This window comes from Gymnoscopelus braueri (genome assembly GCF_963280865.1).
Source record: "Gymnoscopelus braueri genome assembly, chromosome: 14".
Taxonomy (NCBI): domain Eukaryota; kingdom Metazoa; phylum Chordata; class Actinopteri; order Myctophiformes; family Myctophidae; genus Gymnoscopelus; species Gymnoscopelus braueri.
The window spans coordinates 40,776,817-40,801,484 of NC_137619.1; the positions used below are offsets into that span (position 1 = coordinate 40,776,817).

The window sequence follows — 24,668 nt, forward strand, 5'->3', positions numbered from 1 at the left end:
TGGTCGCTATGTAGGGCACGGGGCCAGCACAGCGTCTAGCCAGCTCAAAGTGCCACGACTTCACACACACAGTCAGACCCACGGCTTCTCAACTGGACAGGAGGAGAGCAAGCAAAGGGAAACAGCAAGTTGTAGCTAGAGATAAAAAAAAAAAGAGGTAGTTAAGTTGTACATAACGGAGATTTGTTCATCCACACAACCCCCACCAGCTTCCTCTCTCTCTCTCTCAAACCCACCCTCATCCTCTCTGAAGCCTATATATCTCCATCACCACAGAGGGTAAGTAAAAGAAGGGAATCTTGCACATTTCTTTTTTCATTCAGTTGAGCTAACGTTAGCTAGCTTGGGGTTAAGCTAGCCGCTGCTGTTTGTAGTTCATTGATTCTGAGCTCGAGCTGTGATCTACTAAACTACAAGGAAACGACCAGATGACAGTTAGACTGCTTAGCGGTGTGTTTTTTATTTATTTATTGTGAACGCAGTGAGTGATACGTGTCAGTCACCTGCAGGGCAGGATGCAGATGCTAAACCCAGCCAAGTCCCACTGATGCTGACAACTTTTCTAGTAAAAGCTGGTCTTCTTTTAAACCACCCGGCATCTCGTCATCATAGCCGCAAGCAACTCTTTTTAGATCCTATTTTACATATCTGGAATCTAGAGTTGGCAAATAATACCAGCCCTTGACATCCAAGCAGAAAAATCTGATTGTATTAAAACGACATTAAACTCACCAACATTGCAGCTGTACGGAAGGCTTGAATTATCCTCTTTCTATCTGCAAAGTTTTTGTTTAATTACAGATCCACCGTAGACATGCTATGAGCAGTGGTGGAAAAAGTACTCAAATTCTTTACTCAAGTAAAAGTTAAAGTACCAATACTGCAATATAAAAATACTCTGTTACAAGTAAAAGTCCAGAATAAAAAATTTACTTGAGTAAAAGTACAAAAGTATTGGCATCAAAATGTACTTAAAGTACCAAAAGTAAAAAGTACTAAATATTTGAAAATAGCAGATCTACAAGCTCACAACGCGTCGCTGTGAGCTTGTAGATTGGCTATTTTCAAATAGCCTAGCTATAAAATAGGGCTGAAGTGGTTAATGTATGTTTCATTATATCATAGTTTATATCTGCAAAGTAATTAGTAACTAAAGTTTTCAAGTAAATGTAGTGGAGTAAAAGTACAATATTTGCCTCTGAGATGTAGTGGAGTAGAAGTAAAAGTATTGGAAATTGGAAAAACTCAAGTAAAGTACAAATACCAATTTTTTTTACTTAAGTACAGTACTTAAGTAAATGTACTTAGTTACTTTCCACCACTGGCTATGAGCTACTTTCTGTCAATAAATTCCGTGCAGGTGATTATTTTTTCTAAGTTTTGGAGTTTGGAAGCGCTCGTTTTCCATAACGCAACGTCTTTGCTGCCTCCTGCATTATGTGGCTTTTAGGAACCGGTGGTCCGCAGGACCGTTCAGTGATTTCCAACGAGCGCTTCCAAACTCCAACACTTAGAAAAAGTATCACTTGCACGGAATTTACTGACAGAAAGTAGCTCATCATAACATGTCTATGGTGGATTTTTAATGAAACAAAAACTTTGCAGATAGAAAGAGGATAAGTCAAGCTTGCAATGTTGGTGAGTTTAACGTCGTTTAATACAATCAGATAGGACTCTTCTGTTTGGATGTATGAGCTCAGCTGTCAAGGGTTGGTATTGCAACTCTAGAGTCCAGATATTAAAAATGGAATCTAAGAGTTGCTTCTACCAGCATCACATGAAAGAGTTATGGTCATTATATTTCTATAAAAACTAATTCAATGAAAGTCAATGAATGAGAGATTCCCTTATAGAATGTTTGCCTTAACTTTTGCAGCTCAAATGTTACAGTTACAAATGAATACATACATGTGTATATACAATACATATATACATTTACTGTGAATAGCATTTATTCAAATGAAGCTGCTATGACTTGACAGACAGATAATCACAATTGAAGGTAATAATAGCATTAATTGTGATTGTGTTTGATTTAGGTGTTACTGTGTGCTATCATACATAGGAGGACCATCAAGGAAACAAGTCCACAGGACTTTTGTGTTATCCTTTTAGCTCAAATTTCTGACTGTACCTTGTGCTGTTTACATTTCTGTCTAATAAAGTATTCAATCAATCAATCGTGGACAGCTCCTGTACAGTTAACTTAATGCTGGTATACAGAATGAAACCTGAATGAAACACACCCACAATTAATGTCATTACTTTCACGTGTGTTTACCTGTCAAAATGCCTGCTGTGAATAGGGCCATTGGTTTGGTGTTCCCACCTGACCTCAGCCGCTTTCTGCCCCTGAAGCACACTTTCTGGTTTGTTTTGTCTGTCGCTGGGATAAAAAAAAAAAAGCCACATAAACGGCATGCATTGTAAAATGGCAACAACTGTGACTAATGGATGAAAAGGGTGTTTTTTTTATCTGATTGTTATTGTTTGCTAATTAAGCTGTTCTAGGATGCACAGGGTCCTTTTGGTTCTTCCCATTAGAAATCTGAGATTCAATGCAGTCTTATTTTTTCACGTTTGTTAATTATTTTTGTAAATTATTTTACTTTTAAAAAAAAATAGCTTATCGATTATTTAATAAGTCAAAAGTAAATAATCGATAGTTGCAGCTCTAGAATGGTAGAAGACATACCAAAAAGCTGTAACTTTTACTTTCCATAAAATAGAAATCCTCATCAGAGCCACTCATATTCTAATACACGACACTTGTATAATATTCTATACGTATATAAGTGTCTGGTACTGAACCACAGCCACGGTGAGTTTACATTTTTTCCAAGGCAAGAACAAATAATAACAAAAGCGTTAATGCTTGTCTTGAAATTCTGCTGGGATTGGGAATGCGTGTTTAGTTTGGGCCCTTTTTTATGAATGGTTTTTATGAATGGTTGTTCTGTTAGCAGTTTAGAAACAAGGTTAAGGTTAAGAAGGCTTTGTTTAACACATTGACATTTTTTCCATGTTTCTATTTGTAAAATTCCTAGAGCTCTCATGCCTTGTATAAGAGAATTCTGACGCTGGTACTGTGTTCTTTCTTCTGACAGGATAGTCCAGACTGAATCATGGATATCTACGACCCCCAGACCCTTGGGATTATGGTTTTTGGTGGATTCATGGTGATCTCTGCCATTGGCATTGCACTGGTATCCACTTTCTCCATGAAGGAAACCTCCTACGAGGAGGCCCTCGCCAAGCAGCGACAGGACCTGGGCAAGATGCAGCCCCTTCGTGCCGAGAAAAAGAAGAAGGACAAGGCGTCTGAGAAGAAGAACAAAGGAAAGAAGAAAGAAGAAAAGCAAAATGGAAAGATCCCAGAGCCAGAGAGGATCTCAGAGGCCCCGGCAGCAGAGCCTGCTTCTGCCCCGGTCGTGGATGCAGCTCCGGTCCCCGAACCTGTCTCTGCCCCTGAACCAACTCCAGCCCCAGCAGCAGCCACTGTTACCCAGCTCAAGGCTACTGCTGCTGCGGCTGCTGCCCCAAGCCCGACTGTTGCTGAGGCCTCACCTGTTCCCTCATCTAAAGAAAAGAAGAAGAAGAAGGTTGCCCCAGCTCCAGCCCCAGCCATGTCTGCCCCTGCCCCAGCCAAGTCTGCCCCAGCCGTTTCTGCCCCTGCACCTGTGCCAGTCAAGTCTGCTGCTCCAATCCAGGCCAAGTCTTCAGCCCCAACCAAGTCTTCCCCAGCTCCTTCCAAGGCTGCGGTGGCATCTAAGCCTGCACCCGTGCTAGAGGCTGTCACCAAGGAGGTCCCAGTCATGGCTGTGCCACCGGTAGGCTCTCAGCAGACTTCCACTGCTGCTGTGGCTGCACCAAAGGCTTCCGAGCCCAAGAAGAAGGCTTCCAAGAAGAAATCTGAGCCTGGTAAGTGATAAGAGTCAGGAGAGATGCACTGACCTGCGTCGGAGATGGTGGTAGACCAAATATAGGAGTCGATGGCTTGACAAGGGGTGGGTCGAGCAGATTTGAAGGTTGTTGTGACCAAAGTCTAGGCAAAGTACATGAATTGGGAAAACCCCCTACACACACACACACACACACACACACACACACACACACACACACACACACACACACACACACACGCAGCTATTCCAAAGGTCCACTAGATGTAGCTCCCAGATTTAATTGTGTGTAATGCTGAAAATAGCAGATCTACCAGCTCATGATGTGTTGCGTTGTGACGCATTGTGCGCTTGTAGAACTGCTATATCTGTGCGTGCACCGGCAACAAAGTATAAATCGTCTCTCTCCTTCTGTAGCTGCTCTCCCAAGACTTGCTGTTACTAGTTGTTTTAGTCAATTTGCCAGGTTCAATCATGTCTAAGTACTGACTGACTAAATGTATTTTTATGTTGTTATTTAGAATAAATTATGTTCTCCAATTAATTAAAGCCTAGGTAGGTATACTTCTCATAAAAAAAGGTCTGGACATGTGTACAGATGGAAAATCCCACTTGCCTTTATTCAGCAGGACAAATTGCCAAGTGGGTCATTTGTGCTTGATTCGAGATAAGTGACAGGATGTTAATTAGCCCATTCTTTTGAATTGATGGAAATAGTTGTCTGGGCAGGAAGTGCATCAGCTCTGGTGATCGTATAGTTCTGAGATGTCTGGTGGTTAGACTGCAGTACACACACACACACACACACAATTTTAAAGACACACACAATCTCCTGATGAACCTCCAGTGTGTGCATCATCCCATCCATGCGAAGTTGTGCCAGTGAAACAGAGGTGGGCAATGTCTGGCACTCCACTTTGGAGGGCATAGCGCACTGGCCTGTCTAAACACCACTGCCCTGTTTTGTTAACTGACAAAGCCTCTCAGTGCCCCAACAATGGAGGGGTCTCTCCTCTGCCAGAGGGCTGTCTCTGCCTGGTGCCACAGTGCCCCATCACTTCGCCCAGCCGTAGCTGCTCAACGGCAGAGCGGGAGCTCGCAACCCAGCCATTGCCCCGAGGCAATGGCTGTTGTGGTGGCAGTCTGGTGAGGCACTGTTGTGGTGGCAGTCTGGTGATGCACTCAAAAAATGCTTGGCTTTTACCCTTCAGCGTAGCCATGAATTGAATCAACATGGAAACTGCCTGGACCTTGAGAGTTTATTATGACTGTTTTGTTGGTATGTCTTCCCATACCATTCTTTACTGCTTTTGTTTCTAAATGTTTCTCTGGAACACTATTGTGTCCGTCTCTCTCCCTTTCTCTCTGTCTCAGTGGTGGACTCCGTGGACGGCCCGCTGTACCTGCCTTACAAGGCCCTGGTTTCCACCATCAGCAGCATGGTGTTCAGCGAGGGAGAAGCTCAGAAGCTCATCGAGATCCTGTCTGAGAAGACCGGCATCGCGCAGGACACCTGGCATATGGTACTGTATGGGAGACTGGGCCGGAGGGGGAGGATGTGTCTGTTAATACTTGGAACACTAGCACAACTGTCTAGGCACATGGCTGTTGAATGAATGTAAGACTTGGAGGCTGATCAACTTTCCTGTGTGTGCGCGTGTTCGTGTGTGTGCGTGTGCGCAGGCCACTCAGAAGGGAGACCCAGTGGCCATCTTGAAGAAGCAGCTGGATGAAAGGGAGAAACAGCTGGCGGCTGAACAGGAGGATGCTGCCGCTGCCAAGAATCGTCAGAGAGAGCTCTCCAAGGTTAGACACGTCTCTGGGTCTCTGGGTGGGCAGGAGACTTGTCCTGCACAAGTTCACCACCTATTCAATTTACATTAAGTACTGTTTTTAATAAACAATGTAAATTAACGTCACACCAGTAGTGTTGCCCATAACTAAAAGTAACCTGCTAGAGCAGACCCCTCAAGACTAAGAGTCAGTAAGAGTTACCACTTAAGCGCTAGTTTAAAAAATCTTGAACATCATTTAAAAAGTAGTTGATATGTATGTTCAATATGTTGCATTGCGAGCTTGTAGATGTATTGGTATTTTCTAGCATTTTTCTGAAATTTGTGATTTGTTGCCTATGCCCAAAATAGAGACGCCAGGGTTAAAGTGGCATAAACTTTTTTCTGCTTAAAATGTGTAATTTGAGTCATACGACACAGTCGTGCAACATAGTATACATTTATTTCAGAAAAACTCAAAGGGGGAAATGTTCTTCAAAACAGCATGTGTACTGTAGTATACTCTCACACAGCAGAGTTGGTTTTGCTCGCCCTACAACTCTGCAGCAAATATGTGCTGATGATAGGCCAACCCTGACCAGCGTCTGCCTGCTGCCAAGGCAAACTGATTGGCATTTGTTTGCTCCCAGCAAAGGGAAACTAAGCGAGGCAAACTTCCTGAAACTGAAGCGAAATGTGTCGGCCACTCAGACACGTTATGATTAATACTCAGCATCCGTCTGGTAGATGTGCTGTTAACGGCCTTCAGTCTAAAACTCTGACTGTCTTGCCTCTTGTCATTCAGGAGCTGTCTGCTGAGAAGTCCAAGGTGGCCAGTGTGGAGACCAGACTGAGCTCCCAGCTGAGTAAGCGAGAACAAGAAATGATTGCTCTGCAGGCTCGCATGCAGGCCAGTTACCAGGACCACGTGGCCCAGACCCAGAAGCTCAGTGCTAAGGTCAGCTTTCATAAACAATCATTTTTAACAGCTATTTTCATTGTGTAATTCAGATTGTAGCACAGTTAGCTTGTGTGTTTTTTTTGTGTGTATTTTTGTTGGTCGGAAAACTAAAATGTACTAATATAAACTTATTTGTAATCAATGCATTCATGGAACAAAATGCAGCTCAATTGATTTCTATTATGCCAACTTAAAGGAGAATTTTGGACTAAAGTTTTCTTACCTTTTCTATGACGTTATGATATCTTAGGATGAATGGTACAGTAGAAATTTTTCATAACTCCACCCCTGAGCCACCACAGCTTAAAAGGTGCGCGGATAGGCCTTAGGTTAGATCACATATTTTAACAGCTTTTTTTTAATTTATTTTTTGTGAGATCTGACGTTCATAGTGACAGAACACTATGCAACCAAAAAAGATTTCAATCTCGTCTAGCGAGACTTCTGTTTTTTTTTTTTTTTTTTTTTTGGGGGGGACAGTGTTTTGTCACTATGAACGTCAGATCTCACAAAAAAAAAGAAAAAAAAAAGCTGTTAAAATATGTGATCTAACCTAAGGCCTATCCGCGCACCTTTTAAGCTGTGGTGGCTCAGGGGTGGAGTTATGAAATTTTTCTACTGTACCATTCATCCTAAGATATCATAACGTCATAGAAAAGGTAAGAAAACTTTAGTCCAAAATTCCCCTTTAACTTTCATATTTAATTGTTATTCATTTGGAAGCTGTTAACTTAATAAACTGGATGCGAACTATCAGTATGGAAAATGTCTATTTGTTTGCAGTCCAAAGATATTGAGTCTTCATTGATCAACTGCAATGGAAGACAACAACTAATGCAAAACAAAGCATAGTCTAATAATGGCATTATGGTGTCCCTGTACAATCTTGGAACTATCTGTGCAAGTTTCTCTGTGTACAGTTATTGGCGAGCATAGATTATGCAACTACAACTTAACTTTCACACTCTTCACACAAGTTTCGCTTTCACTTCTGTGCCTCATTTGGTCAAATGGAAATGGTGATAATTTTTATAAATAGACTACTTCATCAACAATTTATTTCTTTTCTTTTTCTTGTTATACATGGAATTTGATTCATTACATTTTCAACTACAACCCATCTTCCACATTTTTCTTAGGTTTCATTTCACTATTACTTCACCAGGCAGTGAAGGCGTGTCATCTGTTTCATGACATCATGCACGTAGCAGCATGAGCTGTTATTGGTTACCTTTTGAGGATATATCCTGGACAAATCATGTTCTAGACAACTTGGCTTACAAGCTATGCGATTAAAAACACTTTTTTTTAAGACTGGGAACGAATCTGATTTTTTTCTTTTCTTTGACTATTCAAAAATAGCAGATCTACAAGCTCATCGCGCGGCACTCGGTGCCGCGCTATGAGCTTGTAGATCTGCTATTTTTGAAAAATCGTGAACATTTGAGCAAATCTTTGAATATATATATATTTTTTTAACTCAAATCTTTGCTTCTGGGGGATTCTACAAATGTCTTCTAAATCCTAGTTTAAAAAAATAAAAAAATGTTGCTATAATCAGTGGTTCTCAAACTTTTTCATGTCAAGGACCCCCGAAATTATATGAATTTTGGCCGCGGACCCCCCATCTCAAAATATTTTGTTCCAGGGACCCCCCCAGAAGTTGTAACAGAGTTAAAAATGTGCGCTACAGAAAAAAAGATATTCAAAGATTTGCACACATTTTCACGATTTTTCTAAAAATCGTGCAGATCTACAAGCTCATAGCGTGGCACTCTACTATTGTAGATCTACTATTTTTGAATAGCCCAAAGGAATCTTAAAATGACACAGATGCGTTCTCGGTCTGAAAGGGTTAAGCAGGGCTCATTGAGTTGAGTACTCAATTATTCCTTTACATTTCATATGGCTGGAGGCTTTTTTCCGCAGCAAAAATCTTCTGCATTTTCAATGCGGCTATCAATGGCACAAACCTGCATGTTTCATTGACGGCAAGTTAACTCTCCCATCATTGTTCCTCCAATCAGATCCTTAGCCTGCAGGACCAACTGGAGAAAGGCCCCAATGCCCAGCTGGCCCGTGTCCAGCAGGAGAACTCCATTCTCCGTGACGCCCTTAACCAAGCTACCAGTCAGGCTGAGAGCAAGTGAGTTTTTCCAGCCCCTGGGGAGGGCATGATGGGAGGACGTTTGCATTTGTGTGGGAGGAGGAAATGACAGTAACTGAGGGCCAATGGTTTGCAGATCTATAATGGCCTACATTTTACTTCTAAACACTGAGATTTGGTGGAGGTTACTTTTGGGTTGTTGTACAGTGTATAATTACAAACTTAAAAGTTATGTCTGTGGAGCGTGACTGTGTTCAGACTGGGGGCCGGCATTAACCACTTAAGCCCTGTTTCATACTCGTCGTATGATGGCGTCACGTGAAAATGGCCAATCTGCAACTTTCAGCGTCGCTCTGCAGGTTGTGAGCTTGTAGACCGGCCATTTTAGCTCTTTTTGAAAAAAAATGGAAAATGTTAGCCTAAAATAGCCTAGTGTTTGAGCAAGGCACGTGTTCTGACTCTGTAACAACCCCCCCCCATCTCTCTGGCCTCTGCAGACAAAACGCAGAGCTGGCTAAGCTACGTCAGGACTGTACCAAACTAACCAAGGAGTTTGCAGAGAAGACGGACAGCCTGCAGGCTGAAGAGAACGCCAGGAAACGTTCGGAGGCCAATGTCACCGCCGCGGAGAAACAGCTCTCCCTGCTGCAGGTAAGACTAGCATGTGTGGCACAGCCATATCAACACCATTGCTTTCCAGGTTCAGATTGAATGAACATTGATGCAGTCTTCTTACTGCAACACCCTGCTTAACGCATTCTCGCCCGCGGTACTAACACGGAGCTAAAGCATTACAACGGGGATTAAAGTTCTGTTACTATGAAAGATTTCACAAAGATCTCCGTACCTGCAGTGCTCTACCTTTTGAATAGCAACGACCCCCAGTTTGATCAAAAATGTTTCGCTGGGACCCCAATCTACACTGTAAAATCCTCAGTGTTTATTTGAACTCTGAGAGTGTTCAAATGGAACCAAATGGACCTGTAAAGGTCCATTCGGTTCTATTTGTACACTCTCAGAGTTACAGACCCCAGTCTCCATTTTGGACCCTTGGTGGTCCCTGGACCCGATATTGAGAAACAGTGCTCTAGCGCAAGCCTGGTGTCACAACGCTTGGATGTATTACAAAATGCAGTTCTAAGGAAACTTTAATCACAGCCGTTTTCATTTCCCCCTACAGTACAGTATGTGTTGTGCAAAGTAACATTAATAATGTAAAGGAAGTTTGTTTTATAAAGTCCCACAGTATTAACCTAACCTCACATATCGAATAAAAGTTGACAGCCTTTTAAACCGATCTTAAATTCTTATGCTGCATGCTGTAAATTGTGTGGCTGCTACTTGGCATAACATTTTCCTGTGAACTAGCCCTCCACCCGCAGTTGCTGCATGAGTCATAGTAGTACAGCATAGTGTGCAAGCTTACTGTAATTGCTTTTTCTTATCCCTCATTTGGTTCCTGCTGTGCCATGTGGCCAGTCAAGATAAACAGTGCTGTTAAAAGTGCATTTTATTTTTAACATAAAAATTGTACAGGACCTGCAGCAGGTCAAACTTTCAATGGGATATTATTTTTCTGTTTTTAAACCGTGAATAACTATTGATGTACAAGGTAGCACTTAAAATTGCTTGCTGCTCACTACTGCCTCCCACTGTTCATTTTTATTGTGTAGGAACTTGAGGAGCAACAGGTGAAGGTTTCCGTTTTAATGCAAATAAGTGCTGCTCAGCGAAGCATTTACAGTTTTATGTCGACTACCACCAGACCGTAACGAGACTAAGAAGCCTTTTTAAGGCATTTTCTACAATATATTACATGTATCGCAGACAAGCAACACTACTGCCTGCAGTACAGTGGGACTTGGACATCAATGAAGTTCTCTCCCATTAAGTTCTCCCATGGGAGAGAACGACACACTGTGGCCAGCAGCGTCATTCTAGAATTTTGAATACAGCTTTGATAGAATTCTCCATTCTTGTTGGAACAGCTAGTAAATCGGCAAGCCTAGGCCTTGTCCACCTGTCCCCCCAGCCCCTGCTTAATGCCATGCTGCTGTGTGAAGGTTGATGGTGTTGTAATCACACAGCCCTGGGCTTTGCTGGAATGCAGCCACACAATAATGGGGCTGTGGGGGAAATGCTTTTCATCGCCAGCTGGAATGCGTGCGTGCCCAAGCATCACTCCACTATAGCCATCTATAAGTGTCTGTTAAATGGAGCCTGACCGATGGCAGATTTTTTGGGGTCCGATCCCGAATAGGCCTACCGAAGTTTTGACTGATATCTTTGTACAAAAAAATGCAAAATCTTGAAAAACTGTTTGAAAAACTTAGATTTGATTAAAATGTTGATACAATTTCTATTTGAGTTACAAATGGATAAATAAGTGAGGATTTTGTTGTGTGCACGATAGCAGAATGCTGGTCAGTCAAAGTCAAGTCTCTGCAGGGAGCAAGTGAGTCAGCGCTTCCTGACGGTCAAGTGCTCGTTTTGGCTAATCATTTACCAGCTTCCCTTTCCAACAGTTTAAGGGTGTATCAACATATTGTGCAATGGCATAGGTCATTAGTCGGTATACGTACGTGTGGTCCAGGCTCTTTAATGGTAATTCAAGGTTGTCGGGTTGTGATAGTTCTTTGACCTCAGAGGAGTCACCTGGCACCTCATACGGGAGTCCAATGTGCAGTTCCAGCATTTTCTAAAACTTGCAAAAACAAACAATTTGCATACTGTAAACAGTGTTTTATGTCTTTTTTCATTTATAATTAAATATAGGGTGCGTTCGGAAATGCGCACCGAGAGCACACTCACATATTAGTTTGCATTGGCCAGTGTGCTCAGTGCTATATATCCGAAAGCACCCATAATAAAAAAAAGTGACATGCTGTGGTGTGCACAGAACCTAACCGCTTTCTCAATTCCTCTAAGCATGCACAGGCCAAAGAACTGTGACTCTCACATGAACTCTCCAGTGATGTACTATACTTCACCTTTTAGCCGTTTTGACGGCATGGGGGAAAAAAAAGTATTTGATAGCAAGAGGATGTGATTCACATGAACTGCTGATCAACATCCCTACGAGAGTGGAATAATCAAACGACTGTGAGCCTCTGCTGCCCCCTGCTGTTTGACTAATACATGTATATGATGTTCCAACAGGCCAGTCATGCAGAAAGTGAGCAGGCTTTGCAGAGGAGACTCGAGGAGGTGTGTGAGGAGCTCAGGACCGCGCAGACCCTCAACGGCAGCCTGCAGGCCAGCGTGGAGAACTCCCAGCAGGACAGCGGTGCCTACTCTGGTAAGGCAGTCCACTTAAAATCTTTATATATGTGATTCTTTGTCCTTCTCAAAATAACAGTGATTCAAAATGCATCACTGTTGTTGTGTCATTGTGTTTATGTTATTGAATAACGTGATATTTCCTGATGCTTTATACTGTACTGGGATGACTATTTTTGTCCAGGGCCAGTTTGGCTAAGAAGTTATAATAGCATTTTACATGTTAAAACCGTGGAGGGTTTTGAGCTCAAACAATGTGAAAAGGTGCTGCCTAAAACAAATGTAGATAATTGTTAGGAACAAGGTGGTCCTTGTTCCACTCTCCTAGTAGGAAAAAAGCAAGTTCATTTAATAAAACCTTGAACTTAAGACATTTATTTTTACATGTTGACACTAATCAAAAGTGATTTTTTTTTTACTGAGCGGCAGAATAAATGTCTAGGTTATAATAAAGAGTGCAAGAAAATAATCTACTTAGATGAGCATTTACCATATTTTTGCACTTATTACCTTATTTTACCCTAACTGTATGGTCTAAATTAATTGTATAGATTATTTGTATAGATTAATTGAATTTCTTTTTTTATATAATCAACAAATTGATTATGAGAATATGTTCCATATTCAAATGGAGTAGATTATACTCTCCTGAGTAGATTGTTTAGAATGGTGTAGAATACCAAATATTGGGAGTATGATCTGGAGCATTGGTTCTCAAAGTGGGGTCCGGGGACCCCCAGGGGTCCTTGAGGGAGTTCCAGGGGGTCCCCAGCTAAATGATAGATTAGGCACCAAATGGACCCTTATGGGTCTGTAACTCTGAGAGTGTACAAATGGAACCAAATGGACCCTAACGGGTCCATTTGGTTCCATTTGTACACTCTCAGAGTTAAATTGACATAGATTTTACAATATAAATTGCGGTCCAAGTGATAGAAATGCCATTAAATGGGGGTCTGTAGCCCTAATGCATGTCAAACTGGTGATCCTTGAAATTAAAATGGTTGAGAATCACTGCTAGAGCGGTAAAAAATCTTCTCTTATGGGGGTCCCTGGCATATCTTTTGAAATGGGGGTCCGCAGGCTAATAAGTGTCAATTTGGGGGTCCTTGACATGAAAAAGTTTGAGAACCACTGATCTGGAGGACTGAGTAAGTGAGTATTGACTGTGATTTGTGTGTCTGCAGAGCTCCAGGTGCGTTTGGGGAGCGTTGAAGCTGAGCTTGGTGAGCGCACTGCACAGGCAGATGCCCTCAATGTCCAGCTAGAGCAGACACAGCAGGAGAAGAGCCACCTGGAACAGCAGGTGACCTCCATCAACTCATTGCTAGAGGCCAGTCAGAACAAAACGGCAGAGGACAGCAGCCAGGTAAGAGTCTGGCAGAAGTTGTCCAGCTTAACCCATTAACCCATTAAGGCCTGAGTCCGATTCTGTAAATGTTTTCTAAATCCTAACAGATTTTTGGAAAAAATATGAAAAATATTTTTTTACGATTTTTCAAAAATAGCAGATCTACAAGCTCATAAAGTGACACAGATGCGTTCCAGGTCTAAATGGGTTAAGACTGGGAACGCATCTGTGTGTCATTTTTAGATTTCTTTGGCTATTCAAAAATAGCAGATCTACAAGCTTGTATGAGCTTGTAGATCTGCTATTTTTTGAAAATTCGTGGCAAAATCTTGGATTACATATTTTTTTAAAGCGGACATTTGTAAAATATTTAGTTCTAGGAACCCCCAGAAGCAAAATTTGAGTTACAAATGTCCGCCCAAAAAAAAAGAGAAAAATTCAAATATTTGCAAAAAAAAATCATGATTTTTCAAAAATAGCAGATCTATTAGCTCATAGCGCGGCACTCGGTGCAGCGCTATGAGCTTGTATATATGCTATTTTCGAATAGCCAAAGAAATCTAAAAATGACACACACAGATTACATTACAGTCATTTAGCAGACGCAGATGCGTCATTTAGCAGACACAGATGCGTTGCCGGTCTTAAAGAGTTAACTGACTTTGCCAAAGACGGTTTGATAAAGGTAGCTACAGACTGTGTGTAAACATGTCAGTGTGACTGAGTTGACATTTAGCTTTCAGCCCTGCCTGTCAGACTGTGATTTAAGCTTTTCCATTGTCATTGGGTTAACAACGAGATGTAGTGCTCGGGTGGTGCGGGGTTAAAGTACCTGTCCACCACCGCTAGAGTCTGTGGGTTTGAATCCAGTGCGGTACAACCGGCTTGGCCAAGCGTACATATAATTGGCTAGTCTAAATGTAAAAATAAATGTAAAGAAATGGATAAAAACAGATGTTAGTTTACGTCACACATGCCCACCCATCACTCAGAGCACTCGTGCATTGTGGCACCTGTCAGACTACATGATTATGGCCAAAATGTTGTACACTGCTAGAACTTTGTTGGAGCCTAGGAGGACTCCATGGAGACAGCCACCCTTAACACCGTCTCATTAACCGAGCAAACCAGCATTCACAACAAACAATTTTGCCCATGATTTGAACATTTAATTTGGGACTGACAGACAAAATCCTAAGGTCTGTGTGTACAACTTAAGCCACAGTTTACACTTCTAAGAACGTCTTATGACTTTTCAATTGACAGGTGGACACCACAGAAGTACAGCAGCTAAAGTACAGGTATGTCAGTTTTAAGCCTACTGCGATTCAATTTTAAGATCCAGAGGGCCCTATTTTGCACGTCTGAACTCATTCAGTGCCCGGCTTATTTATGGCTCCGAGTGCCACAGCCAAAATTCATTGTAAAAAAAAGTGCTTAGGAGCCGAGATACAGCCTTTTTCAGTAAGAAGTTAAACAAAGAGTGAATGGAGCAAAATATTTTCAAATCATCATATCTTGGGTTCTGAAAAAAAAAAATCAAAAAAGAAAAGAAAATGTTTTTTTTGTTTGTTTTTTTACGTCTTAACTCATTCAGCGCCAGGTCTTGTGACTTAACTTAAGAACTGGAGGCGTGCGTGTCCAATGCTGTTTGGCTATTTTGAGTGGCCAAACGGCATTGAGTCAAGTCATAAGACCTGGTACAAAATAGGGCCCAGAGTTTTTGCACTTACTGAAAGGCTTGCTGCCTCCTTCTCTCAGCCTCCAAGAGAAGGATGATCAGTTGGCCTCACTCCACGAGGAACTAAAGCAGCTACAGATGACGCCGGAGGTTACGGTAAATGTTCTAAACATCGTCTTTTACTGCATCAGTCACCATAAAGATAAAGTTCTTGCACTGTAAAATCCTCAGTGTTCATTTTGCCATTTGTAACTGAGTGTACAAATGTAACAAAATGGACACTTACAGGTCCATTTGGGTGACATTTGTAAACTCTGAGTTAAATGATGATTTTTATGTGTAGCAGCATCTTGATATTGGTTGAGTATGCATAATACATTGTTGTGAATGGCCTATTCAAGTATACTTTGGCCCTGCTAGCTAATCACCGTTTTTGTGTCCTACCAGCAGAACACTGCTGTTGAGACAGAGCAGACAACCAACAGGTATTTGTTGTTGACTAACCACATGTTTTGGTTCTGATTATTTCTAGAAAACTGAATTTGCATGGTTTCTCATTAGTTACACTTTTTTTTTATTATATAATGTTTACACAAATAATGTTTCCCTTCATTTTAGTGAAGATGCCAGCCTTGTGGCATCACTTCAAGAAGAACTTAAAAATCTTCAAGAAGAAATGGAGAAACTTAAAAATACACCTGTAAGCTTTACCATCACTGTGTGCTGTGATGTTGTTCTCTTTCTTTATTCACTTCAAAACACCAAAAGCACCATCAGTCCAAATTAAAAAAAATTACACTTCTGTCCGTTTCTGATAGCAAACGGACAACTCTGCGGAGCTGGAACTACTGCAGAACAGGTAAATAATGTGAGGCATGGTGTCTGGAATCAACCAAATGTTAAATCTCACAATGGCTTTAATTACTTGAATGTGATGTTTAACTGTTCTGTCCTTATTTTTGGGCCGTGTGACCAGTCTAAGTGAGAGAGATGTCCTGGTGACATCACTACAAGAGGAGCTGAGAGAAGCCGGGGAAAAATCAAAGGCCCTGGACAGCGTAAGCTTTTTATCTGCAGGGTTTGTGGGAGTGACACTGATATTTACAGCTTTGTTCCTAATCGCTTTCCTGACCCCCATCTCTTGATCCCACAGCTGACAACATTTCAAACTGAAACCAAAGAAACTTTGCAGACACTCTTCCCACAGATACCCATAGAAACAGAGCAGGTAGGAAACCTTTCTCAGATTTCTTTGAAAAATATTAAATATGTACATTAAAGATCACATTAATCGTGCATGTCTCACTTTTTCCCCCTTTTGAAGCCCGACTGGTTGCAAGTCTTTGCACAGAGAGCACAGGAAGTTACCTCTCACAGTCAGCAGAGTCGGGAGTCTCAGACGAGCACTGAGCTACCGGTAAGCCACGATGACGCTTTGTTAATGTGACCTTGTGGTTTGAATATCGCAGGGAAGCGGAAGTTATGATGTTCTATTCTTCTTCTGTCGCTTTCCCAGGAGTTGTTGGAGAAGCTGAAAGAGGCTGAGGAGAGTCACGGCTCACTGCAGGCTGAGTGTGATCAGTACAGGACAGTCCTGGCTGAAACAGTAAGTTACTCCAGCCTAATTTACAGTCTGTCACACAACTGTGAGATGGAGTACACATTGAGCTTCACTTCAAACTTTGAGACATTATGACATGTATACACACGCATACACAGTATATACATGGTTCTGCATTCCTTGTCCTTCAGGAAGGAATGCTCAAAGACCTGCAGAAGAGTGTGGAGGAAGAAGAGCTGGTATGGAAATCTAAACTGGCTGACTCTGAGGACCAAGTGAGGGTGGTGAGTAGCGCTATGTGTCTTAATCCCAAGTGGATTTGACTGTTAACCGCTTTGCTTTGCTTTGACCTAACCGTTATTCTCTAATACACCACCACCAGGCTCAGGAGAAGGTGCTTACTTTGGAGGGGGAAGTTGAGAGCGTGAAGACTGAAAACCAAAGCGTGGAACAGGTGAGAATTTTAAAACCTGTGCCGGCACGCGTTTCTTCAGGCAAGCGTCTTTGTTAACCACATGAATCCTAGTGTCCCCATTCTGGGGTGAACATTCGGCGGAAATAGTTGATCTACAAGCTCACAAGACGTTGCGTTGCGACATATTGTGAGCTTGTAGATCGGCGTGGTGTAGTGGGGAAAAAAGGATTGGGCCTAGTACAGACCCCTTGGGACTAAGTATTGTGTTTAAGTGGTTAAATGTGTGTGTGTGTGTGTGTGTGTGTGTGTGTGTGTGGGTTGATGGAACTTCTGCTTTCTGGTGTCTCTTGTAGTTGAAGGAACAGGTGATTCTTCTTGAGGCCCAGCTGGAGAAGCAGGCTGATCCTGCCCCTTCAGAGAGTCAGGAGAGCTCTGAGGAGCTGCCACAGGTACATGGAGAGTTCATTAGCCTAGGGCTGTGCTCAATTAATCGATACGGCAATAATAGTATTGTATTCCCTGCTGATCATCGCATCGATACAGAGGCTACCATATCGACACGGCAGGAAATGCTGTGTGACGCGGCTTAAAAAAAACAAAAAACATCAGCTATGGTGTGTTTGTGTGTGTCTGAGACTCAGACATGAGTTGCAGTAAAAAATAAAAGTGGAATATTTCATTTGCATTTATTAATGATTAAATCTTTTGCATTTATCCATCAAAACATTATTTATTTGAATTTGTACTTATTTCCTTGCTTTTGGTTTAAATGTTATCAACTAAGTTTTTCAAATTGATTTGGAAACTTTAACCTTTCTGACAATTATATTGGTCAAAACATCAGCGTTCGTGGTCTAGGACTCTGCAGAAGTGAATTCAGTAGGACACGGTCATTATTCAAAATCAACGCGTATCGCGATATGTATCGTGGCCTCTGTATCGTGATACGTATCTATCGTGAGGTTGTAGGCAATATCCGAGCCTTTAGTGTGTTTGTATTATTTTGTTTCTATGTTCTGTTGTTGTGCGACTAAAATGAAGTTGTCTGCTGTGTTTCTAGCTGAAGATCATTCTGTCAGAGTGTCAGGTCCAGCTAGAATCAGCACAGAAGGAGGCTCAGACACACAAGGATGAACTGGCACAGGTATTATTCATTTACATCATTCAGTGTCTACAGTATTCAAGCAAACCGTGAATTTCTTTAAATGTGATGTCAAGTAATACTTTTAATTCAATTACACCTTTATGCATACTTGATACTGTATGTAAGAGGAATATATTATTGATTCATGTAACCAAGAAGGTAAGTTAACTGATGATGTGTAAAACAAAGGCAATAGAGTACTGAAGTCTGATGTCAAAATCACACGCCCTGGGTCATAAAGACATTTTTATAACCCATTGCTTTCTTAAATCACTTGTATAATAAATAAAACAAATAAAACAATCTGGGCATTCTTTCAAGGATATAACTGTGTATTGTTTATGATATTGAGTTATATTTGATACAGGCTGTGATTTATTTGAAGGTGGGCTTGTATTTTCAGCCTCAGGATAAACTGGTAGTTTTCTGGCGTCAGTTTATGCTTGTAAAATGCCTGAACTCCATTTTATTTTTGAAACAAGGTTTTATTATTAAGAGATTAGAAAATGGAAAATAGGCCACTCAGGTGGCACAGTATTTAATTGCCTGACCACCGGAGGTTGGGGGTTTGAATCCACTGTGGTTCATCCGGCTTTGTCGGGCATCTACACGAACACAATTGGCCCGTGTTCAGGGGAGGGAATCCAGGCAGGGAGGGTGACACTGCACGTAATCCTACGGGCTGGGGGCAGCACCTGTCGATCCATGTTCTCTGGGAGAAGTGGTGTTAGTGTTCTGTGTGGAAATATTGTTAGTGGGAATGAAAACATAAGCGCACCACCGGAAGTGGAGCGCTGAGGGCAGACCAAAACCCTGGTTTCCTTGCGCACGGGTGCTCCATTCAGCTTGTCCAAGTGAAAGAGTAAAAAACAGCAGAGGGCGCTGTTTTTCCTTTTTATTTGGCCATGGGTTCCCAGATTCCATTTAGTTTGACAGTACCATCGTGAAAATAGCAGATCTACATGCTCACGATGCCTCACAGATCTGCTATTTTCACAATTTCTTCCTTCTAATATTTGACAATTTGGCCAATGTTTAATTTGTATTAAAAAGGTATTAAAAGTCCTTAAATTGTCACTGATACCCTGTATACACTTATACTGTTGTTTACTGTTGAATGAGAAAACGATGTTCCACATGTAGCTAATCATTTGGGCACCCCCCCCCAAATAATTTGGGGTCCCGACCCACAGATTGAGAACCACTGTACTAGACCGCTAGACTCCTGCAGAACCATGCTGTTAAAAAAAACTCTGTCAATTGGATTTTGAATGGGAACATTGCTTTATGACCCAGGCGTGGCTTTAACATCAGCGCTTAGGTCCTCTATTCGGAGGCATTTGAATGCGTGATTGATTGGGCTTATGTATCTGGGGTTATGTATCCGGTGACGAGCACAAGCTTCCCGTTTCAGGTCAGAGAGCAGCTGAGCGAGGTTTCGAAGCGTGCTCAGCAAGAGCAGAACGGCCCAACTGAGATTCAACCCAGTCAGGTTAAGGTGCACAGGTCATAGAGCACCCTTCACATCTTGTGTGGGAGAGTACTGGACAGCGGACAGCCATTTAACCCAGCCCACAAATTCATAAAGATCCCTCCTGTCAATTAAGCCCGATTTATACTTTGTTGTATGACACACCAATAATAGACAATGTACATACTCACCTGTCGGATTACGATGCGTTGTGAGCTTGTAGATTGCCTATTTTTGGTACGGGGTACGGGATACAAATCTAAGCTGAGCGAGGTCCTACCGTAATTTTTTACACCAAACAAAGATTGGTCCAGTCTTTGAGATCTGTAGCTACAGCTACACCAACCGTTGTAGGCGTCACCTACAACTACATGGGCACTCCAGACCTGGTTAAAAAGTGTGTCCTTGTTCCAGGAACTTGCCACAAGGATGTGGGCAATGAGTAATAATAAAAGCCACTAACGGAGAATGTATGCAGTATTTCCAGTCTGTCCAGTACCTCCCTTATCTAGCAGCTGTTTATGTTATGCACCGTTTGTGTTGACCAAGTGCTCTTTGCTTCACTCCTAATCCTAACCACTGCTGTTTCTTTACCCTTTGTTTAGCATGCTCATTTTATCCTGTTCGCTGTTCATTCATTTCTTTTTAACAATTCTTAACGGCAACTAATTGTTTTGTTTTTGCGTGCTGCAGGTTAAAATGAAAACTAACATGGCACACAGGTCGAACAGCTTTGTCATGATTATGTTTATTACTGTGTGTGTGTGTGTGTGTGTGTGTGGGTGGGTGGGGGAGAGGAGACAGACAAATGTTTGCCTATGAGTGTCTTAATGTTGTCTGTGTGTGTCACCAGGTTCAGTGTGAGTTGAGTCAGATGACAGAGAAGTTTCAAGGGGAGGAGGCTCTGAAACAGCAACTCTCTGAGGAGTATAAACAGGTAAAGGAAGTGTACCGCTTTTCTACATTTTACTTTCATGTGCTTGATCAAGAGTACTGAGCTATCAGTCTCACCCTTGTACATCCCCTGTGTACACACTGTAAAACACTATTACGTTCGATAACTTTGAAGAGATCTTCCATTGCAATGCAACATTAATGCTTAAATCCGTAAGTTTTGTCTTCTCCCAACGGACAGAGGTAATTGTAGCATCTGGATTTCGAACTAGGGTCTTTCGCGTGGGAAACCCAACATCTACTGCTCATCCGAGAGAGAATCATGTTTGGCTTATGCGCTGCGGGCAGGGTTACTTGTCATCCAGTGATTAGTGTCATACATGCACCATGGTCTACAGTTCTCTATGACGTGTGGCTATGTCCAACCACTGAAGATATGCCATGTTATATTGTATTAACATACTCTACCATATAGATTGGTTAAAATAATGTTTTATTAATAAGAACAAGTCCCAGATTGCAGCTTTAAAATGATTTACCAGATTGATGCATCCAGGCAAAGTGATATCTGCACAGAAATAGTGGTAGCAGGAGGAGCAAATTTGGCGATGACACTTACACTCACTCAATTTTAAATAACCATTTTACCATCTGTATGCCTACAAACCAAAGTACGTAGAATCCAACTGAATTCCGTGTTCGAATAACCTTGTCCTTTTGATCAGATCTTGCTCTTTTTGCGTCTCAGTTTTAGTCATTTGTACACGGGAACAGTGTGCAGTAGGTTAGGGCTGTGCTCCTTTTACATGCATTTACAATGCAAAAATGCAATCTTCTAGGATACTATGTGACATAGTTAAACCTTTGTGGCACATATTTGCATGTGACAAGCCATAGTAGACCAGTGAACTGATTTTGAGCAGTGATCGCCTATTTCAACATCCATTGCACTGTTCACATTCCAGGCCCAGTCAGAAGTGATTGATTCCCTGCCTTATATTCCAAATATTTTCCCATAGTTCAGTGTTAAAAGGGAAACTGATTGTACGTCAAACGTGCATAAACGTGCAATTAATTTACAATGCAAAAATGCAATCTTCTAGGATACTATGTTGTGATATAGTTAAACCTTTGTCGCACATATTTGCATGTGACAAGCCATAGTAGACCAGTGAACTGATTTTGAGCAGTGATCGCCTATATTTCATCATCCATTGCACTGTTCACATTCCAGGCCCAGAGTGCGGTGTCAGAACTTCAGGCCCAGCTGGACCTCCTGAAGGCTGCTGGAGACGCCCCACAGGCAGACACAGAGGACATCGCCCAGCTAAAGGTGCTGTAAAAAAAGAAACCTTTTTTTAAGACGACGTACTAGGTCTTGATGTCTGAAAACGAATTTCACCCACTTTTTTACTCTGTAAACCTGTGATGTGACAATAAAGCTGATAGAGAGTCTTCACCCTATGTTTTGCATGTTCCACTTGGCAGTGTCTTTTTTAAGCACTTTCAACCTGAAACACCTGTTTTGGGCATGTCATTATAGGCGGAATGTTGCCAAAAATAACTGAACTACACGCGACACGACATGACACATCATGTTTGTTGGTACGACCAAGCATAAAACGAGGCTAAAAAATGTTTAATGGAGAAACTGTTCCACTTTTTTGTTTTGTTGCACGTATCGTTGCTGCCCTGGGAGTAATGTTTTCTATCACTCCAAAATACAGGAGCGTCTGGAGAAGGAGAAGAAGCTTTCTAAAGACCTGGGCCAGGCAGCCACCAAGCTGCAGCAGCTCCTCAAATCTACTCAGGAGCAGCTCACCAAAGAGAGAGATGCTGTACGGACACTACAGGAACACCAGCAGGACAAGGTGACAGGACCAGCAGTGTAGTGCAGTGCTTCTCAAACTTTTTCATGCCAGGAACCCCCAAATTGATATATATTTGGCCGCGGACCCCAATCTGAAAATAATAATAAATAATAATAATAAATTTTATTTGTAATGCACTTTTCATTCACAAGGAATCTCAGAGTGCCACATGGTAAAACATCATCAATCATATAAAGTTAAAAGCAGGATTTAAAAACAGACACAATAATGTTGTGCCAGGGACCCCCAGAAGCAAAGATTTGTGTTAAAACGTTCGCTTTAACCCATTAACTGCCAGAGGTATTTTCATATTTTTTTAGCCAGTGCCAGAGATTTTTCATTGAAAAAAAAAAAAGTACTCTAGCCGAGATACAGAAGAAAAATCATATCTCCTTGGTCTTTGGGTCAAATTGGAAAAAATAATATATAGAAAACGTAGATCTATGCGACTGGCACGTGGCGGCTTCAATAGGTTCGCGTAGATCTACGTGATTGGCAGGCAGTGAATCAGTTAAAAGAAACATATTAAAAGATTTGCACAAATCTTCATGCGCTATGAGCTTGTATATCTGCTATTTTTGAATAGCCCAAAGTATAAAAGGTTAAAATTATTGTGATGCTATATTCACACATTTTGCTGGGGACCCCCTGGAACCCCCTCAAGGACCCCACTTTGAGAACCAATGGTGTAGTGGATACAGACATGTTTCCATTTTAGTTATGGTCTTGAATCAGTGTTTAACTCTTCTTCTGTGTTGTTACAGGGAGAGAATGTGGAACTGAAGGAAGGAACTTCTGTCTAAGATGGAGGCCAACTTACCAAGGACACTACAGAAATCTGCCAAATATGCCTTATAATTACCATAGTTCATCCTTTCCAAAACTTTTTTTTTTGTTTCTTGTACTGTAGTTGATTGCAATGGTTGCAAAATTAAGAATCTTTTTGATATAATGAACATTTACGTGTAAGATGAGAAATCATGCTGCAAATGGTATTTAAACCCACATTCCATTAAGAATTCTGGCTAAGTCAGAAGTGATTGATTCCCTGCCTTATATTCCAAATATTTTCCCATAGTTCAGTGTTAAAAGGGAAACTGATTGTACGTCAAACGTGCATAAACGTGCAATTAATTTGTATGTCTTTTTGTATGTGGTTGAATGATGGGAACATTTTATGGTACAGCGATGCAATATATTTAGGGCCTGCTATATTGTGTAGCTGGCTGCTGACAAAACTATATGAAATTGAATTTGTATGAATGAATAAACTATAATGTAGCTATTCGTATGTGAAGTTGATAATTTTTGCACTATGCACTTGATAGCCTACTTGGTTAAAAAGAATAAGAAGATACCTGGTTAAAGAATAAAAAAAGACAAAACACTGGTCTTTATACCATCAGCTACTCTGCTTCATGACAGTTCAAGGGTCATCAACAGACAAGCCCTGGTTTTGGCCTTTTCATCGCTTAAACTCCAACTTACTCAGGAAAAATGCCTGAAGAATTATGGTAAGTGGAAGAGCTAAACAGCTTATGTCAATCACAGGGCCCTGAGTGCAGATACTGATTGTCTCTTCCACTTTTTGGTTTCTGCAAAACACCGACCCAGCGTTTGGGGCCAGACCGGTCTGCAGAAGACGCATGATAATGTGAATTTACAAGACTGGGGGCCTATTACATGAAAGGAGAATTAAATAAGCCTGGATTTAAATCAATTCCAGGTTTGACAAAGTCTGGTCCGTACAGCCTGGTTTATTCCGTTCCATGAACGCCAAGCCAGGCTCAAAAGGAGTGACTTTGTCGAGCTAGACCTTGTCAAGCCAGGCTGTGTCGAGCCAGGATGGTAAAACCAGGCTTCACGTATTCCTATAAAAGACCATGAAAGTCGATAGCAGAATCCTTGAACTTGACCAATCATGGAGTCCAAAACCAGAGCGGCGTTCTTCTCTGTGGCTGAATAGCAGCACTGCAGCAGCGTCACAATAATTTTTAACCACTTAGCTTTGGCTATTCAAAAATAGCAGATCTACAAGCTCATAGCGCAGCACAGATGACAGCCCTGATGCTGTCATAGTGGACAATATTGGGATATCCTTTAAAAAAAACAGATCCAAGAAATATTGAAGTGCATTTATTTATGCACATGCTGTCATTTCAAGATGAAAGTACGAATAGGCTACAGATATTATCAGTGAATTTCAACCCTGGAAAGGTCCATGTTGAAACTGATGTTTTGAGGTTCTTGACTGATAGT

General features: G+C 41.6%; 1 protein-coding gene across 4 annotated transcripts; it reads left to right on the forward strand.

The window, feature by feature from the left end:
• rrbp1a (ribosome binding protein 1a) lies at positions 1–23,695 on the forward strand. Of its 4 annotated transcripts, none has more exons than XM_080449233.1 (27): positions 1–279; positions 3,108–3,921; positions 5,277–5,425; positions 5,586–5,708; positions 6,480–6,632; positions 8,663–8,781; positions 9,240–9,393; positions 11,902–12,040; positions 13,209–13,390; positions 14,639–14,673; positions 15,134–15,209; positions 15,501–15,538; positions 15,672–15,753; positions 15,872–15,912; positions 16,030–16,111; positions 16,207–16,281; positions 16,378–16,470; positions 16,570–16,659; positions 16,806–16,898; positions 16,997–17,068; positions 17,383–17,478; positions 18,090–18,173; positions 19,588–19,671; positions 20,498–20,581; positions 21,773–21,871; positions 22,266–22,409; positions 23,174–23,695. In XM_080449233.1, exons 2-27 carry the CDS (start codon positions 3,126–3,128, stop codon positions 23,210–23,212), a joined length of 3,222 nt encoding a protein of 1,073 aa, XP_080305359.1. In that variant the 5' UTR covers positions 1–279; positions 3,108–3,125; the 3' UTR covers positions 23,213–23,695. The 4 variants fall into 4 exon arrangements, with proteins under 4 accessions (XP_080305359.1, XP_080305361.1, XP_080305360.1 ...); XM_080449235.1 differs by having other exon boundaries at positions 19,588–19,665; XM_080449234.1 differs by having other exon boundaries at positions 15,504–15,538.
• The last annotated feature ends 973 nt before the right edge of the window (positions 23,696–24,668 follow it).

Coding starts and splice junctions, on each gene's coding strand:
- rrbp1a (XM_080449233.1), top strand. CDS start 3,126: ATGGATATCTACGACCCCCAGACCCTTGGGATTATGGTTTTTGGTGGA. Junction 15,539..15,671: donor ACAGAGCAGACAACCAACAG/GTATTTGTTGTT, acceptor CCTTCATTTTAG/TGAAGATGCCAGCCTTGTGG. Junction 16,471..16,569: donor AGACGAGCACTGAGCTACCG/GTAAGCCACGAT, acceptor TCGCTTTCCCAG/GAGTTGTTGGAGAAGCTGAA.